The 19,096-nt window shown below is 44.0% G+C and overlaps 1 protein-coding gene across 4 annotated transcripts in view; it reads right to left on the bottom strand.

The window, feature by feature from the left end:
- The window catches only part of CSMD2 (CUB and Sushi multiple domains 2), a 492,929-nt gene that overhangs the window by 309,020 nt on the left and 164,813 nt on the right, over positions 1-19,096 (bottom strand). For all 4 annotated transcript variants that reach the window (XM_082233181.1, XM_082233177.1, XM_082233182.1 and 1 more), the window contains exon 5: positions 17,944-18,151. In XM_082233181.1, the coding sequence (XP_082089307.1) occupies positions 17,944-18,151 (208 nt within the window). The remainder of the gene's footprint in view (positions 1-17,943; positions 18,152-19,096) is intronic.

Genomic DNA, 19,096 nt, shown 5'->3' with positions numbered 1-19,096 from the left:
GATAGTGGTAGTTTTTGTTGTTGTTGCTGCTGCTGCTGCTGCATCACACTGTTGACTCTAGTTAAGCTTGTAGTCTGCTAAAGACCCCTAGATCCTCTTCACATGTACTACTGGCAAGCCATGTGTCATTGACCTCATTAAGTTTCTCAGTGTTCAGAGACAGGGGAGAAAAACAACAGGTTATGCATTGGGTTATGTTCCTATGTCCTTTTATGAACATGTCCTAAACCATATCTCCATAGACCCATGGCTCAACCACAATAGCCTTGGATTTGAAATAATAATAATAATAATAATAATAATAATAATAATAATTATTTATTTATACCCCGCCCATCTGGCTGGATTTCCCCAGCCACTCTGGGCGGCTTCCAAAAGAATATTAAAATACTATGATACATCAAACATTAAAAGCTTCCCTAAACAGGGCTGCCTCCAGATGTCTTCTAAAAGTCTGGTAGTTGTTGTTCTCTTTGACATCTGGTGGGAGGGCGTTCCACAGGGAGGGCGCCACTACTGAGAAGGCCCTCTGCCTGGTTCCCTGTAACTTGGCTTCTCTCAGTGAGGGAACCGCCAGAAGGCCCTCAGTGCTGGACCTCAGTGTCCGGATAGAACGATGGAGGTGGAGACGCTCCTTCAGGTATACTGGACCGAGGCCGTTTAGGGCTTTAAAGGTCAGCACCAACACTTTGAATTGTGCTCGGAAACATACTGGGAGCCAATGTAGGACTTCAAGACCGGTGTTATATGGTCTCGGCGGCCGTTCCCAGTCACCAGTCTGGCTGCTGCATTCTGGATTAGTTGTAGTTTCCGGGTCACCTTCAAAGGTAGCCCCACGTAGAGCGCATTGCAGTAGTCCAAGCGGGAGATAACCAGAGTATGCACCACTCTGGCGAGGCAGTCCGCGGGCAGATAGGGTCTCAGCCTACGTACCAGATGGAGCTGGTACACAGCTGCCCTGGACACGGATTTAACCTGTGCCTCCATGGACAGCTGTGAGTCCAAAATGACTCCCAGGCTGCGCACCTGGTCCTTCAGGGGCACGGTTACCCCATTCAGGACCAGGGAACCCCCACACCTGCCCGCCTCCTGTCCCCCAGAAACAGTACTTCTGTCTTGTCAGGATTCAATCTCAATCTGTTTGCCGCCATCCATCCTCCAACCGCCTCCAGACACTCACACAGGACTGTCACCGCCTTCACTGGTTCTGATTTGAAAGAAAGGTAGAGCTGGGTATCATCTGCATACTGATGAACACCCAGCCCAAACCCCCTGATGATCTCTCCCAGACATATTCCTACTACTACTTTACATTGGGCACACCTCACTATGAATTTTACTGGATTCTTAGGGAGGGTAGACTTCCAGTTCCCCACTTTCTAGCTCCACATGTCTATAGGATTTCATTTTGCTATTCATCTTTAAGCAGTATTTCCATCCAATTTCTCTTTTTCTTTCTCTCTCTCTCTCTCTCTCTCTCTCAGAGCTACATTTGCATAACCTGCCAATAATTTCTTTTTTAGCCTGCAGGTAAAAATTTATTTTTGGAAGCTAGGGTAAGATTCAGAAGGATGAGGGGTAGAGAACCAGCAAATGGGAATGTTTAAATACTTCTCCTCCAGCTTCACATTCTTATTGTCATACTCTCAACTTTGTACACTCTCACAATGCCATGGATTTGGAGACAGAGCCGACAAACCATAAACTATGTAAATTAGAATTTAAGTTAGTGTATTGATGCCATGCCATCCTCTTTATGTCTATTGATGGAGACCAAGGACGCTAATGTAAAATTAGGAGCAATGGTAATCCGGACCATAAAGAAGGCTGATTGCCAAAGAATTGATGCTTTCAAATTATGGTGCTGGAGGAGACTCTTGAGAGTCCCATGGACTGCAAGAAGATCAAACCTATCCACTCTGAAGAAAATCAGCCCTGAGTGCTCACTGGAAGGACATATCCTGAAGCTGAGGATCCAATACTTTGGCCACATCATGAGAAGAGAAGACTCCCTGGAAAAGACCCTGATGTTGGGAAAGATGGAGGGCACAAGGAGAAGGGGACAAGATGGTTGGATGGTGTTCTCGAAGCTAGCAACATGAGTTTGACCAAACTGCAGGAGGCACCAACATGAGTTTGACCAAACTGCAGGAGGCACCAACATGAGTTTGACCAAACTGCAGGAGGCAGTGGAAGACAGGAGTGCCTGGCGTGCTCTGGTCCATGGGGTCACAAAGAGTCGGACACAACTAAACGACTAAACAACAACAAAAATCCACAACATACTATGAACAACACGTCTATCTATTTTGCAGCTCACTGAGGTCATGTTATTGATAATTTCTTTTTAAAATCATCACCATCATCATCAACAACAACAACAGCAGCAATGGACTAATGCTGTATTGGAACTAGCACTGCTAGCCTGTATGCTTGCTCCTCAACCCTGATAATGCCTGCTCAACCAGTGTATTTGAAAATAAAATTATAATGATGCTATCAGCAGCCAGTGTTTCCTGGGGAATTTGTCCTATAAAGGGTGCCATGAACCTAGCACCAATAGCGAAAAGAATGGCATGAACTGGGACCATAGCAATTGTCCCAGAGTTGTAGAAGGGCTATAAGCTCAGTCCAGTAACATTCACTTTGCATGCAGAACATCCCAGGTTCAATACCTGACAACTCCACGTGGGGCTGGGAATGTCTCTTACCTGAAACCCCAGAGAAACCTAGTGGAAACCTTGCAAAGCCACTGCTAAAATCTTGAGCTAGGTGGAACAATAGTCTGACTTGGTACAAGGCAGCTTGCTATATACATGGGAGAGTACAGTGGTACCTTGGGTTACATACGTTTCAGGTTACATACGCTTCAGGTTACATACTCCGCTAACCCAGAATTATTACCTCGGGTTAAGAACTTTGCTTCAGGATGAGAACAGAAATTGTGCTCCGGCGGCACGGCAGCAGCAGGAGGCCCCATTAGCTAGAGTGGTGCTTCAGGTTAAGAACAGTTTCAGGTTAAGTATGGACCTCCAGAACAAATTAAGTACTTAACCTGAGGTACCACTGTAAGTGTGTAGGATCAGGAAATAGAGATTAAAAATACGGCACTGTGGTGATATTGCACCACAACATCACCCCAGTAAGTCAACTCCACAACATTTTTGGCTGGAGTTAATGGGGGATGTAGTCCAAAACATCTGGACAGCACCAAGTTGTGGAAGGCTGGTGTATGTGTTCATGGGGGAAACACCCTGGCCTATCTAGCAAGCTAAATTAATCATATTTCAAGTATGCTGAGGAGCAGGGGAGGTGAAGGAAATCAGATTAGTCAGGAAACACTTTATAAAATCTAATCATGTTTTATTGAATGAAACAAAGCAGGAAAGGTCAAAGGGTCTCTGCACTGTAATGTGTTGTGAATTCTTTTTCTTAACTGCCTTGCTGCAGAAGGGGAGAGAAGACAGCCAGAGGGAAGGGGGATGGGAAAAGAACCCACGGCCTAACTGCAGAAGTGTAATGCACCCTCCAGCCACACCAGAATGAAAAAGGGAAGGCCATGCTAAGACTTTAATAAGCAGGATTGTGGCTTCTCTCCAAGACAGCTGTCTGGAAGGGCAGCTCCTGCCAACAAACTGGATTTCAAGCTTCAGAATGAATGCAAGTTTGATGGTGCACATGAGGATTCAACAGTAATGGAACACGCAGCACCCCACCCATGACACCCTGGGCTCCTCCACCCGCAACCCAGTGTGGCACAGTGCAGAATTCAAAAACAACGTGCACAAGTCAGGCTTCTGGGGTGTTACATTAAGCTCTGGAGGGGGTTGTAAAAGAAATCCAATATACCCTAAATCAATCAGTCAGTCAGTCAGTCAGTCAGTCAGTCAATCAATCAATCAATCAATCAAGTGGTGGAGTGAGCTTCACCCTAGGCAGAAGGTGGAAGCTAGCAAGATCTGTTGATGCACAGAGAAACAGCCACAGCCTCCAGCAAACAAAGGTGTATCCTGCAAGTTTCATAAGGCTTCAGGCGAGACATAGGAACCATGTGTGACTGGCAATTAGCAAAAGAGGCAGACAGACAAGGAGCCATCCCCAAAGGCTCCATTATAATAGATGGGAAAACCCACTTATGATACAGGGTGAAGCAGTCTGTTTCAGGAAACACCTGGACAGATGGTTAAGTCCAGTCGAATTTGACTATGGGGTGTGGCACTCATATCCGCTTTCAGGCTGAGGGAGTCGGTGTTTGTCTACAGTCAGTTTTTCCGGGTCATGTGGCCAACATGACTAAGCATGACTGCTTCTGGTGCAACAGGACACCATGACTGAAGCCAGAGCACAGGGAAACGCTATTGGGAACACAGGTGGCATGGTGGTTTAAACCACCAAGCCTCTGGGGCTTGCAGATTACAAGGTCAAGAGTTTGAATCTGCAAGACAGGGTGAGCTCCCATTGCTCTGCCTCAGCTCCTACCAACCTAGCAGTTCAAAAACATACCAGTGCGAGCTGATAAATAGGTACCACAGGAAACACCACTGTGGGGGAAGGCGGAAGATGAAGGCAGGAATTGATGACTGAATGGTACAACAAGTATTTTCACAAGTGGTCCTTGCAAAGTCATGTACAACAAAATGCCTTAGGGTGGCATTGGAAAGAACCAAGAGGAGGAATCAGGTGATAGCAGACATTATTTCCTTCATCTGAGGCCTTTAATTCCAGGTAGACTACATCAACATCACATTTCCTGACACATCAGAAATGCCCTTTCCAGTGAAAGACATTGGAGAGAGAAGCATTGGAGATAAAATCTTTTGTCATGGCTAACCAGAATCTGCCTCCAGCAATTGCCTCTCATCTAAGACTTTTATTCTAAAATACAGTGCAATAATAATGTGGGTGTCTCTGAGCATGTTTGGTAAAGGGATCCCTGACCGTTAGGTCCAGTCACAGACGACTCTGGGGTTGCGGCACTCATCTTGCTTTACTTGCCGAGGGAGCCAGGTCGTGTGGCCAGAATGACTAAGCCACTTCTGGCAAACCACAGCAGCACACAGAAACGCCGTTTACCTTCCCGCCAGAGCGGTACCTATTTATCTACTTGCACTTTGACATGCTTTTGAACTGCTAGATTGGCAGGAGCAGGGACCAAGGAACGGAAGCTCACCCCGTCGCAGGGATTCAAACCGCCGACCCTCTGATCAGCAAGCCCTAGGCTCTGTGGTTTAGACCACAGTGCCACCTGCGTCCCTTTAGAGGGCATCCATTTGATTCCTGGTACTGATTCCTGGTTTCCAGGGTTCCTGTCTATATACTGTAGCATATACACAGAGTGTCTAGTATATACACATTTAGTAAAACAAGTCCCTCAGTGCCAGAGGCAAGGCTTTCTGATGGCACTGTCGATGAACTCAAGTTGTTAAAACAGCGGACAGTGAAGCAAAACATGGAAAGGGAGCTTGGTCAGCTGTTTCCCATCAGGCAGTATTCAGCTCACTGACTTGCAATTTGCTATTGTAATGTCAATCGGAAGAACACGGTTCTGAAACCTACTGAAGGGGCTAGAGGCCCCTGAAGGCAGCCTTTGTGCACACCCTTGGGAGGAGGAAAAAGAAGATGGAGTGAGTAGCTAATAGCATCTTCAAAGCCACTTACATGCCCAGGGACCCTCCAGAGACTCCCATTCAGAGCTCCTTTGCAAACCTTGTTGGAGATAGTTCCTTGCATCAAATTCTGACCCTTCCATGTGCAACAAACTTCACCAAAGAAGAGATTTTTTAAAAAAAGAGTGGCAGTTTAGTGGCATAATATTTCTAGAGACAGGCAATTGTCCAGTCCATATAATTTTTGCTTATGTTGGGTTTTCCTCACACTTGATCCAGAAGGAGTGAGGTCTTGTCAGCATAAAACACCTGTGCTCAGAGATCTGCACTGTTTGGAGATTTGCTGCTGGGCGAGGTTCACGGTGTTACTATTAGTATAGAAAGCCCTTAACATATTGGGACCAGTTTACAGTGGTACCTCGGGTTAAGTACTTAATTCGTTCCGGAGGTCCGTTCTTAACCTGAAACTGTTCTTAACCTGAAGCACCACTTTAGGTAATGGGGCCTCCTGCTGCCGCCGCACTGCCAGAACACGATTTCTGTTCTCATCCTGAAGCAAAGTTCTTAACCTGAAGCACTGTTTCTGGGTTAGCGGAGTCTATAACCTGAAGCGTATGTAACCCGAGGTACCACTGTACCTATGAGATTGCCTTATCCCAGATGTGCCTACGCAACTGCTTCAAATACTACTACAGGTGCCACATGACACCCCTTCCACATTTGTAAGAACTTGACCATTTAGTGTGGCTGCACCTTCACTTTGGAACTCCCAGCTTATTGAGATCAAGCAGGTGCCTTCGGTGTACTGCTTTCAGCACCTGCTCAAAACATTCCTGTATAGACAAGCCTAACCAGATGCTTAGAAAGTTGAGGTATTAATCCATTTTTTTAGTGTTTTAACTTAAGCAGACAAGCTAAGCAGTGTGAGGTACCACCTATGTAATAGCTTTATCCAGTTCTTAATCTAAGTAAAGTGTTCACAGCACTAGAAATGAAAGAAGGCTACCATGACTGGGATCAGACAACCCTGGGCAAACGAAGCTCTTTCTCAGATCACAACTCTTACCTGGGAATAGCACAAATTTCAAAAGCGCACAGGCAAGGCTATGGGAGCTAGGGAAATAATCACTAGCTTTAGGATCTAATTTTGCACTTTTATTTTAAAGATACATCATACATACTGAACTGACTTCCACACAGTTACGAGACGGTAATTAATATTCAAGCAGCAACAGAGAGAAAACCTGTGAGTTTAAAGAAAAGGTTCTAATAACTGTTTCGCTTGACTCCATTTGGGGTGGAGACCAAGAACTGATCATGTGGATAGGGTCAGCCTACAACTCACTTTCCATCACTTTTTGGTGAGAGCTGTCAGACTCTCAAATCAAAGTCTGGGCAAGTATTTGGGATGGAAAGACCAGAGGCAAGGAGGTCAGTCATCTGCCTGTGCAGAGGAACAGCAACCCATTGTCCAAGCTACAGAAGTGCAGCTGGTCTGGTGGGAACTGCCTACAATTTCATCAGGGTAGCAATACAAGTCCTACAGTGCTCTCAGCTCTGAGAGTAGCTGCCAAAAACTATACAGCAAGACCTTAGACTGGGGATAGGCAATGTGTGGTTGGACTCCAGCTTCCATCAACCCCAGCTCCAATGGTCACAGATGTCGTAAAATAGCATATGGAGGACACCAGCTAGGCTCTCCCTGGTCAAGGCACTTGTGGATCTTGCAGAAATCCTTTAGTTTCACAGTAGCTCTTTATTTCTGAGGACATGTTGTACAAATTGTTTTCAGTGTTTGTGCTTTTTAAATCAACATCATCAATGTGCTCTGATCAGATAGTAACTTATCCTGCTTGCTCACAGAAGGGTTGTTTTGCACCTCACACTAGAGAGTCGTGCAAGGTGTTCTTCCATTTGCACAACCTCACACACAAAACTGATGTGGAACACATCTATTACAGAGTGACACTGACTCTTTTGCAATGTTCATTGGACCCAAATCTCTGAAAGGATTTTTGTTAGAATGACTTTTGTTATAATCTACTAGTTCACAAATCAATACTGCTTACCAGAATGGGAGCACAGGAAGCCACCTGAGAACATTAAGGGTGTGATCGATCATTGGTCCACCTAGCTCAGTACTGCTTACACTGACTGGCAGCAGCTCTTCAAAGTTTCAGGCAGGGGATATTCCCAGCCCTACCCAGAGACACCAGGGATTGAACCTGGGACATTCTGCATTTAAAACAGCTGCTCTACCACTTAGCTTCCCGTAAGGATCACTTTGTAAGTTCTTCCCTTTTCTTTGCAAAGTACATTTCAAAGCTGGTCTCCAATTTTATCTTCCAACTATATGTCCTTAAACAGTACTAAAATCAAAAGCTGTTCATCATCATTACAAAAGACACTGTTCAGTGGCAAAGCAATAATTAACTATGATGAGGAAGCTGTTCATATTCTGGGGACAGAACAGTTGTAAAAATGTGTCATTTAACCACCAGAGCCTCTTTCCCCACACTCCCCCTGAAAGCTAAATGTTTAATGACAATTGGCCAAAAGTTATAAAAATCAATTAAATGATATTACACTTTTAACTTCCATATTCATCATTGCAATATCTAAGAACACTTGCCTTAAGAAACTGCAAGCTATTGCAGTTTGGTTTTATGGCTTGCATTGACAGCATTTTGATGGAGAGGCTATCAATTAATGAATAACCCAACCTTATTTCAAGTGCCTGAAATTATTCCAGGTTAAATTCACCTCCAAGGAAAAAGCCAAAGCAAAATATCTCCATGCTTGCAGTTCATGGCAAATTCAGATATCTTGTTAGATTAAACTTTTGATACCGGAGCACACTTGGCCCCAAGGGTTAAAGTCTAAATCATGTATTGGACTCCAGATTTTATTTGATGGATAAGGTGAGGAGAGATAATCTATTGAGAAATCAGCATTAGGATGAAGCAACAAGGAGCAGGTCTCAGATGCTAGAGAGTTGGTTACAGCAACTGGCCAGTTTAGGTACTACAGGACCAGGGAGAGCTCCCAGGGACAATAGCATTGTTCTATAATCCATTTCAATCTATATGCCTCAGTGATGGCCTACCGTGGCCCAACTACCAAAATTTCTAAATACAGAAAACTGTATTTAGGGAAGAGATGCAAATGAACTGAGGAAGCCAAAACTGCAGCAAACTGCACATACTTCAATGCTGGAATTAATTCTAGAAATTTTCCTAATTATACCAGAATTCAGAATAAGAAGAATGCTGGCCAGAGAAACTCATATGGGGCATTATAGGCTATATCTCTTAAATCCTAATAAGAGACATTTAGCCTAAGTAAGGATGTACCTAAGTAAGGATGCACGGCGTTTGCATTCACTGCTCTGGTTTGCCAAAAGCGGCTTAGTCATGCTGGCCTCATGACCTAGAAGCTGTATGCCGGCTCCCTTGGCCAGTAAAGCGAGATAAGCGCCACAACCCCAGAGTCATCTGCCACTGGACCTAATGGTCAGGGGGTCCCTTTACCTTCACCTTTAAGGATGTTCAAGGAATTTCTCAACTCACAAGTATATCAAAATACATTTTTAAATGCATAAATTGGAGAGGATTTTTTTAATTTAAAAAATCTGTTTTAATATGAATTTTCAAGCAGGTTCTTTTTTTATGGCAAACTTCTTGCAGATGCAAAAAGGAACCAACTAATGGGGGAACACATGGAAATTCTGCAGACCAGAATACATCTGACCTGAGCATCCTTCTGTGCTGAGCAGTGCAGTGTAACAGTTAAAACAAATTGAAGACTTGCTCTCCTTACTATTGTGAAGCCTCCTTCTACCTTTCCCGCTTCACCTGTGTCTCACCCCATGCCCAGCTTGACAATAATTTGGTCTAAACCAACAAGAAATCTAGGAGAGGTGAATGTTGATGCCTGTTTATATCTCTGTGTCCTGGTGATGGCTGAGAGGTAGAAACAATAGCTTTAGAAAATGAGAGGGTCAATATGGCAGAAAATATATATGGTATTTTTGTTTTCTATTCTTCTATAAAGCCTGTTCACCCGTTCCCTACAAGAGAAAACACAATTAGGGAAGGCCCACTGAACTAGAATATGTTGCCAACATTTCCCTACCAGGCGAGAAAACCCAGAACTGTCATTTCTAATTGGCTAGAAGGCTTTTCATTCCCCCTCACTGCTTCTCTCCTACTTTTATTCCATCTCCATTACAGCTTCATTTCACACTTTTCAGGAAAACAGGAGGGCCCAGGATCTCACCAGAAACAGTGCAATTGCCATTAAAGGGGCTGTAAAAAGTGTTGTTTCATGAGCTGTGAGAAGTGTTGTTTCATTGTTAGGTGATCCGCATGTGGTGAACAACTCCTGGACTGCCTGTTTCACACCCACCTGGTAACATGATATCCATGTGAGCCTGAGGCAGGTAAGAGCCAAAAGCCAGGAGGTCAAATGCAGGAAGCAAACAAATGCCCTAGCACATGTCAAGCTCAGAAAGAAGTTTAGCAAAATCCTGCTTTCTCGCAACTGAAGCAATGGCTGCATGACACATCTATGGCATTCTCATTTCATCTGCAGAAGAACAACAAAGCTGTCCTGATGTATAGAGAAACTCACTCTGGAGTAGAGCCGAGGAACAAAATTTGCAACAAGGCTCAAAAGCTCACTCTTGGGATTAAATCTAATGCAGGTCAAACTATCATCCTTTTTATTAAAGGATTGCTGCTCTACTTTCCCCATTTGCAAACCCTACCTTGCCAACCACTCTTCCTCCACACCTAAGCAAACCTTCTCACTTTCCACTTCATCCACCCCCTTGCCTATACCCACAAGCTCACCACCTGCCCCCTGCCCTCCCAGCTCATCCCTACCCCATTTTAATTGAATTGGAGAGGTGCTTTGTACAGCAGCTTGCTAAACTGCTACGTGAAGTGCCTCCCCCTTCACTAAACCTCACTGCAGGTGTGAGGCCACCTACTGGCAGCCACACTAACTGCAGCATGGTGACAGTCTGATATTTTTATGCATATAGGGGAGAAATGGATTTGTGCCTTTGACATACATACATTTATTTACTTGCTTATATATCACTTAAGGACTTTTTAGTGGGAAGTGATACATAATTTTAATAAACCTAAACTTAGCAACAACTGGGATGGAAAAGAATGAAGCAGAAAGAGGGGGGGCGTGTCTACTGAGTTCATGGCTGAAGTGACATTCAGACAAGAGGGTACCTGGTTCTTAGCTCAGTCTCTTAGCACTTGGTATGTAGAACCAGACCTCTGGCATGTATAGGTTATCCTGAGACATAATTGTATACAGACATAAACAGAGGGGGCAGCAATTACTCCTCCAAAATGGCACCCCAGTTTTGTGTTAGGAACAGTCAAATTTTAAACTGGTCAATTTCTAGCCCCTAAAAAAAAGTACCTTTCTAGTCTTAAGCCAGAAACAGGTTTTTTATATAGAAACAAGAGGGAAGAAATAGCTGACTAATGACTTAGCAGGGTACATGATTTAGTCACTACTAATCTGCGCGGGTGGCGCTGTGGGTAAAAGCCTCAGCGCCTAGGGCTTGCCAATCGAAAGGTCGGCAGTTCGAATCCCCGCGGCGGGGTGCGCTCCCGCTGCTCGGTCCCAGCGCCTGCCAACCTAGCAGTTCGAAAGCACCCTAAGTGCAAGTAGATAAATAGGTACCGCTTACCAGCGGGAAGGTAAACGGCGTTCCGTGTGCTGCGCTGGCTCGCCAGATGCAGCTTTGTCACGCTGGCCACGTGACCCGGAAGTGTCTCCGGACAGCGCTGGCCCCCGGCCTCTTGAGTGAGATGGGCGCACAAACCCCAGAGTCTGTCAAGACTGGCCCGTTCGGGCAGGGGTACCTTCACCTTCAATCTGCCAGTAGTAGCCTTGAAAACAACAACAACACTGATTTCTCTATATAAATGGGAAATGTAGAAGCTGTAAAACTTGCCTGCAAGTGCCCATTTTTTCTTCCAAACCTTGGTTCCCAAATCTAGAAGGAATGTATTGATGTGATGCCCTGCTCTGTCAGTTGTGAATCCTGACACAAAAGTGAGTTAAGGCAAGACTTTTTTGTGTGTGATGGGGTCTCATAAGGCAAGCCCTTCTTTTTCAGGGAGGGGGTTATTCTGGATGTGAATTCTGAGAGATTTAAGGTAGCTGGGATATCAGACTTGGAACTTTGGCCATGCAGCCCAGGCACACTGTTTTTTTCTACCAGAAGGAAATTGGCAGCTGGAGGGCCTTGCTTGATCACCACTGGACTGTCACATAAGGAGACTATTAAAACAGCTCATGCCTTTGGAAAGATGTGGAGGGGCAGAGACAACACACATCCCACCTGGCACTGTAAAATTGTCTTAGCTCAAGAATGAGCTACTAGCACGCTGCCAATTCTTTCTTGTTGTCTCCAGGCTTAAAAACTTCTGTCGAGCTGTTTTGCGTACAGATGCTTCCTCCTCTTTCTGGAAAAGAGTGACAAGTGGGATGCTGCAGGGTTTTTTCCAGGACTCAGTGTTGTTCAACATCTTTATAAATGACTTGGATGCAGGATGACACCAACCAGGGAGAGGTAGCTAATGCTGCAGAAGGCAGAATTAGGATTCAAGATTGGAGAACTGGGCCAAAACTAACAAAACAAATTCCATTAGGAACAAATGTAAGGTTCTTAACTTGTGCAGGAAAAATATGACTTGACAACAATGCATGCAGAAAGAATATGGGGTTTTTAAGAGACCACAAGTTTAGCATGAGTCAACTGTGTGAAGCAGCAGAAGAAAAAAGCCTAATGCCACTCTAGGCTGCATCAACAGAAGTATAGTATCCTGATCAAGGGAAGTAATAGCGCTGCTCTATTCTGCCTTGGTCAGACCACACCTGAAGTACTGTGTCCCGTTCTGGGCACCACATTTTAAGGATAATACTGGCAAGCAGGAACATGTACAGAGGAGGGTGACCAGGATGTTCAAGAGTCTGGAAACCAAGACTTATGAGGAATCGTTGAGAGAGTTGGGTACATTTAGACTGGAGAAGAGAAGACTGAGAGGTGATATGCTATCCATTTTCAAATATCTGAAGGGCTGTCACATAGAAGATGGAGCAAGTTTGTTTTCTGCTGCTCCAGAGTGTAGGACCCAAACCAATGAATTAAAATGACAAGAAAGGATATTCCGACAAAATTTTAGGAAGAACTTTCTGATGGTAACAGCTGTTCCAAGGTGAGACGGACAACCTCAGAGGGTGAAGGACTCATTTTTTAGAGGTTTTTAAATGAGGTTGGGTGGCTATCAGTCAAGGATTTTTTCAGTTGTGATTCCTCCAACCCTACAATTCTTTGATTTTATGCTGCCTCCAGTTATGGTTGTGCCTCTTCCATCCTGAAGCATGGCACCACATCCAACACAAGTTTGCTACATAGATGGCTCAAATTTTTCTGTGTGTTTTCTATGAGTTTTTTGACCTAATTATAGCTGTTTATAATTCTTATTAAATATTTGAGTCAGAATGCATAATTTGGCCTTGAGTCTATCTGGCATGTTGCTAATAATTAAAATCATGGCTCTTATTTTGTTTTAATAAAGGAAATTAAAAGGCAAAAGGGGAAATGATTTCTAGCAGTATTGTGAAACAGAATCATAAACATATTTTAAACAAAACACCAGATTTCTTCTCTCTCTCAGCCCACTCCACCCCCACCCCCACTGGCAAAAATTACTTACAAAAAGAAGGGGGGAAATGAATCATTTGAATTTAATTACCAACCTCTGGGTATTCTTTGGCAGCTTTCAAAAGTAAAATTTGAAAAGCCTTTTCCAAGTCTGTGCCTAGAACTTGAGAAGTTAGTTTCTTGTGAATATAAAATTAAATTATGCTGAAATCATGGGGAGTTCTCCAGGCTAGTAGACTGGAAAGAGCAGCCCTCTGGCTTACTTTAGACAACAGAGACCTGGCCCTTTTCTGAAAAGGGACTCTTACAAATAATGAGGTTTGCCAAAGGCAGCCCAAGGCAGCTAGTCCCTGAGGGGGGGGGGGATCCACACAGTACCCACTAACAAAGCATAATGCACCAGGAAGAAGTCCTGCATAAGCATAACAGAAAGATTGTTGGCTAGCCTTCTCCCTGATTCATTCATGCTGTTCAACAGCCATCAGCCACAGACAGCATACCAATGGCCAATTGTACCCAATGAAATCTGGATGGCCACAGGTTCTCCATCCCTATTTCAATTCACTGGATATAATCTGAAAGCTCTTACAGAGATCAGAACTGGTCACATGACTGTTAACCAAGATTTTGCAGATCCAAAATACCCAGGAGAAATCTCTGCCTAAGAACATAGCAAGCTGCATATAGTGTGTCAGACCAATGGGGTCCACCTAGTTCAATACTGTCTGCAATGGCTAGAAGCAGCTCTCTAAGGTTTTAGGTGGCAGTCTTTTCCAGCCCTACCTGGAGATACCAGGGATCAAACCAGAGACCTTCACATACAAAGCATGTTTCCTGCTTGGCAGGGGGTTGGACTCGATGGCCCTTGTGGTCTCTTCCAACTCTATGATTCTATGATTCTATGAAAGCAGATGCTCTACCACAGAGCTACAGCCCTTCCCCTGATGGTAGCATAATACCACCCCATATTCAGGACCAGCTGCAAACTTGGGCTCTTCTCTGTCCTTAGGGAAGAGAAACAGGACAGAAAGGCTGTTGGGAGAAGCTCACGTCCCTCCTACCTGCAATAGGCACTTGCTGCCAGCACTACACCAAGACAAGCCAAAGGCCTGAATAGCCTCAGAAGCTTCATAGCTTGTGAAGTTTGCCAGCACCAGATGAAAGTGACTGCCCCCTAAAGTATTAACATACACTAATAAATGCCATTTCTGCATTAAAAAGAGCAACATCTAATTTTCATGCAAGCTCCAGGAACATTAAACAATTGGGTACGAGTTAAATGGCAGCTATCCCAGATTAATAGCTTTGCAACAACTCAGACTATAATTCCCCCCAAACAGCTTGTCAGGCAAGTATAAAATTAGCTACATGAATACGTCTTTACTTCTGATGGTGACACAACTGTGGTAAACACATTACCTTTTAATTTAATATCCAGCAATATCTCTAATTATGTCAGCAGTTGACAACCTTTCCCCTTCCTGAGAGGATTTGGAGGGTAGAAATAATGGCCTCCCCCCCCAACATCTTGTAAACTGCCTGGTCACCTACGATGACTAAGGATTGGTTATGAGTGACAAGGCAAGGAAAGGATGATCTAGTCAATTAGAAGAGAGTTCCTCTCCTCCACCACCTCCTTTTCACCATCTAACTACCACAAATCACTTACAGCATTATGTTTGAGAAAAAGAATGTTTGCAGTTACTGGAGATTTCAAGTCTGTGTCAGCATTTTTCATGGCTAGAACAGGGGACTTGCAGGCCTGTGTTCTGCAAACCTATCTGGTGAGCCACTGAGGCTGTAGGTTGGAGCATTCCCTGGATGGTAAAGTGCTCGTAGGCTCTGGAGTGATTGACCCAAGCTGACCACTGGCTCTCTGATCTGGCTTTTGGATCAGGCTGGGATTTTTACTGGGCAACACAAGTGTCTATTCTACTGTGTCTGGCTCCCAGTTCTTGATGCTCATTCCACAGCTACCAAAGGGCCAGAACTTATACTCTCTTTTTATCAATGCAGCAGTATGTTCAACAAGACTTTGGAACTTGAAATATTAGAAGTAAGTGAAACCTCTGGGCTGTCCAAACCCGCAAAATTTCAAGAAATGTGTGAGAGGCGCACAAAGCCTATCTGTGGTGGAGGCAAGTTCTTCTGCCAGTGGCAGACAGTGGATGGCTGCCATGATTCAACATCATTCCAAGTCATTTTTTTGGGGGGGGGGGATTGGTGGCTACTGGACATCCAAGACAAATGCTGCTGGCACTAATAAGACCTCCATCACACCTACCCCAATTTACAAAACATATTCCTTCTCCAATTTAGCCACCTGTAGAGTTGTTTCAGCCCAACATACTGGCTGCTTATTGTGGTGGTGGTCATTTCCACTGCCATGGTGGCATTTTATCTGGGCAGCCACCAAACTCCACCCAAGTTGGTTTCTCTTCTTCAGATACTTCACAAGCACCCTGTCTTGGACCTCAAGACATGCCCTCTGTGTCCTCCTCCCTTCCAGAAAGAAAGCACAGGTCCAGCCCCAAATGCAAAGGTTGCTCTCTTTTTCAACACTGAGAATTATTTACCACAGGAAATAAAAAAGAAACACAACTGTGATTACAAGAGAAGATTGATTTATTTTGCTCTAAGCAGATGGAGCCTGTGTTATTTTAAGACTCCTTCATGAATGATTCTCTGCATCTTTTATTCTGGGTATCTCTCAGTCACAGTGTCTTGTAACACAGCAGGAGGGGAGAGCGGGAGAGATAGGTGACAAAATGCTAATCCTGCCATCAGAGCCCAAAAGGAAGACCTTGTCTTTGAAGAGACTGCATTCCCATCCTGCATGTAAAGCCCTGGAGTCAGCAGCCGCTGCAGCCCAAGTGGGGGCCTTGATAAAAAATACTTTGTCAATGTCACACGGGCCCAGGGTACACTTACACATTAGAAATTAAGGCAAAAGCAATATCCTACAAAAGACACATGGCTGCTTCCAATTGCTTCACGTATCTTCCTTTCATCTTCCCATTTGATTAAATATTATTTGATTGCAATTAAAGTTTCCATGTCTCACTCTATTTCCGCACCCTTGAATCCTCCAGAGCAGTTAGAAAACAAAAATCTGCTTTGAGTTCTTCCCCAAAACACATTTGCATTCCCTTTGCAAGAACCCCCATTTTGTTTGAACATGACAACATTAGAACATAAGAAGTGCCTTGCTGGATCAGGCCAATGACCCATCTAGTACACCATCCTGTGCTCATAGCGGCTAACCAGATGACTATGGGAAACCTGAAATATGTACCTCTGTTACAGCATCGTACCAACACTGAGACCACCTGGCTTCAAAAGTCTTATGGTTCCTGTTACTGCTGGTACATCTTAATCTAAAACAGTGGGACATTTCCAGCAGCACAAATATCTTCTTCCCCTTCACAATTTCTGGGGGTGGGGATGAGGTGCCGTGGCAGAAGGTCAGAGTTTCACCCAGTCAACAAGGGATTGTGTACCCTAATTACTTAACTAGCACCACCAATGGTTACAGAGACAAATGGACAGAGGCAATGGTACCATTCCAGAGGGAAGGGAGCTTGACTGGTCTACAGGACCCTGAGGTTCATCCCAAGCCACAGTTCAGAGAAAACCTAATTTTAGCAAGATCACCACAGTTCCCATAACAGAGGCAGCAACCCATTTTAAAATAATAACACCATTCTAAAAAGCAAGGTTACGGACCATTACATCCTACACTTTAAATTCTTCTTAACTAGCTCTCTGCTATGGAAATCATCAGCAAGGATATCAATCAAAGACAGAAGCCCATTGCTGCAAAGCTTAACCAAGCTATCAAAAATATCTAGATATTTCTCATTACTGCATGCTTTAAAAAGCTCTTAATAGTGACTATAACAAGCTGCAAATCCTGACCATGAAATCTTCCCTTTAAGTGCAAAACTTTAGTGCATCATAGATGACACCCTGCATTTCATTTCAGAGTTAAAATCATAAATGCACAGATACAATTAAATTTGTATGCCAATGTGAGCGGTATGGAAAATCAGAACTTAACTGCACTCCACAAACACTAACAGCAAAGGGTTGTATCCAACATCAGCTATGCTAAAAGAAGACCCACTGAAATAAATCTAAATTAGTCATGTTCATTCATTTCAGTGTGTCTACTCTGAGTGTAACTAATGTGAGATACATCCCACAAATCCTTAAAAAAATCTGGACCCAGACTATCAAAGATAGTCCCAGACTATCAAAGCCTCAACCCCTATGATATATTGCAGCTTTTAAGACTTGCAGTGCCCTTTTTAAATACCTCTACTTTTATTTATTTATTTTATTTCAGAACTCATCTGCTGTTCTACATCAAAGTGTACGCGAGTGGTATGCAGAAATAGAATATAAAACATAATACAGGTCATAAAGCCTGTATTAAAAGAAAACAACCAACGAGAATGAAACACTGCATTAAAAATAGACTAATTTTGGAAGCCTTGAGAGATCTGTCTGATTTAAGTCTGCAAGGACACACACGTAGAGGCTTGGAGTTTTCTTTCCCCACAGATTCACCAAAGTTGAGAGAAATACTGGCAGATAACCCACAGATATAAGAAAGCATAGCCATCATCTTACCATAGGGAGGACCCTTCAGTTCCAGTAACCTCTAAAAAGTCGTATTCGTCTTCTAGTTGGAAATCCAGGAATACCAAAGCGATGGTGTCCCCAGGCTCTGCTAGAATGGTCCATGTGCAGTCTGCATTGTTGCTGTACTCTGAAGGATAATGGGGGGTCGAAATAATCCCACTCTGCCCCCGAAGTGTTCCACCACAGGCATCATCAGCTGAAGGCAAAATATGAAGTTGAATTAGAAGATGTATTCAGTTTGCATTTTCAGGCAAACCTATGTTATTCTCACTTCCTTACAGATTTTGTGATGTAGTTCTCCAACCAAAATGGTTTGCACAGAAGTACATATAATACTGAGGCACTCTTAGTGGGTGGTTACCTGGACCAATTTTTGCATGGAGGAAGAGGATGATGATGATGATATATGCAAATGGATGTGGAAATGGGTCAAACTGAACTGCCCCACCACCATCCCTAGGCACCCACAACTTAAGGGCAAACTCTAGGCTCTAGTTTTGTAAGGTCTTGGAAGACCTGCTCTAAAAAAATGCAGCTGGAGGTGCTTCATAGTGTGGGGAAGGCAGTCTGTGCATGCTTAGAAGCAAATTGAATATTTCTTCACACATATTCCAGGATCCAACTTTAGGGCTCATACAAACTTGTGCTTGTCCCTTGCCTAGAAAGCACAGGTCTGATTAGTTTGCCCTTGCCTCTCCACTTTCCCCTGGAAAACCTGTTCTTTAGCGATAAATCAGAGCAAACGCCAAACTCAGTTGGCATTTGCTCCAATTCAGCAGTAGAGATCGGGTTTCCTTGGGGGAAAGTTTCAGGGCAAGGGCTGGATGAGTCCTTAGTCTGCTTATTTGTGTTTCTGGCTTCTACAAGGTTGGGGGCTTTGTTGTAAATGCCATCAAGAAAGTATATCGCTCATCCCCCTGGGAGGGCACAGCAAAGTGATGACAGTTTGCCAAAGCTGAAATATTATGTTCTTTCTGACACACAGTCATTTAGCACAAGGCAGTTCAGGCTCAAACGATACATGGCAGAAATGTGAGTGACCTTTCGCCCTGATATATTGGTTTGTTTTTAATGTAAAAATCCTTGGAGGTGATAGCAAGGGGGAGGGAATGCAGCTTGGAAGGGAGCAACAGAACAGATA

This window comes from Podarcis vaucheri (assembly GCF_965113315.1).
Source record: "Podarcis vaucheri genome assembly, chromosome: 7".
NCBI classification, from domain to species: domain Eukaryota; kingdom Metazoa; phylum Chordata; class Lepidosauria; order Squamata; family Lacertidae; genus Podarcis; species Podarcis vaucheri.
The sequence above is the reverse complement of the archived record's forward strand: the minus strand, read 5'-3'. Positions and strand labels throughout refer to the sequence as shown.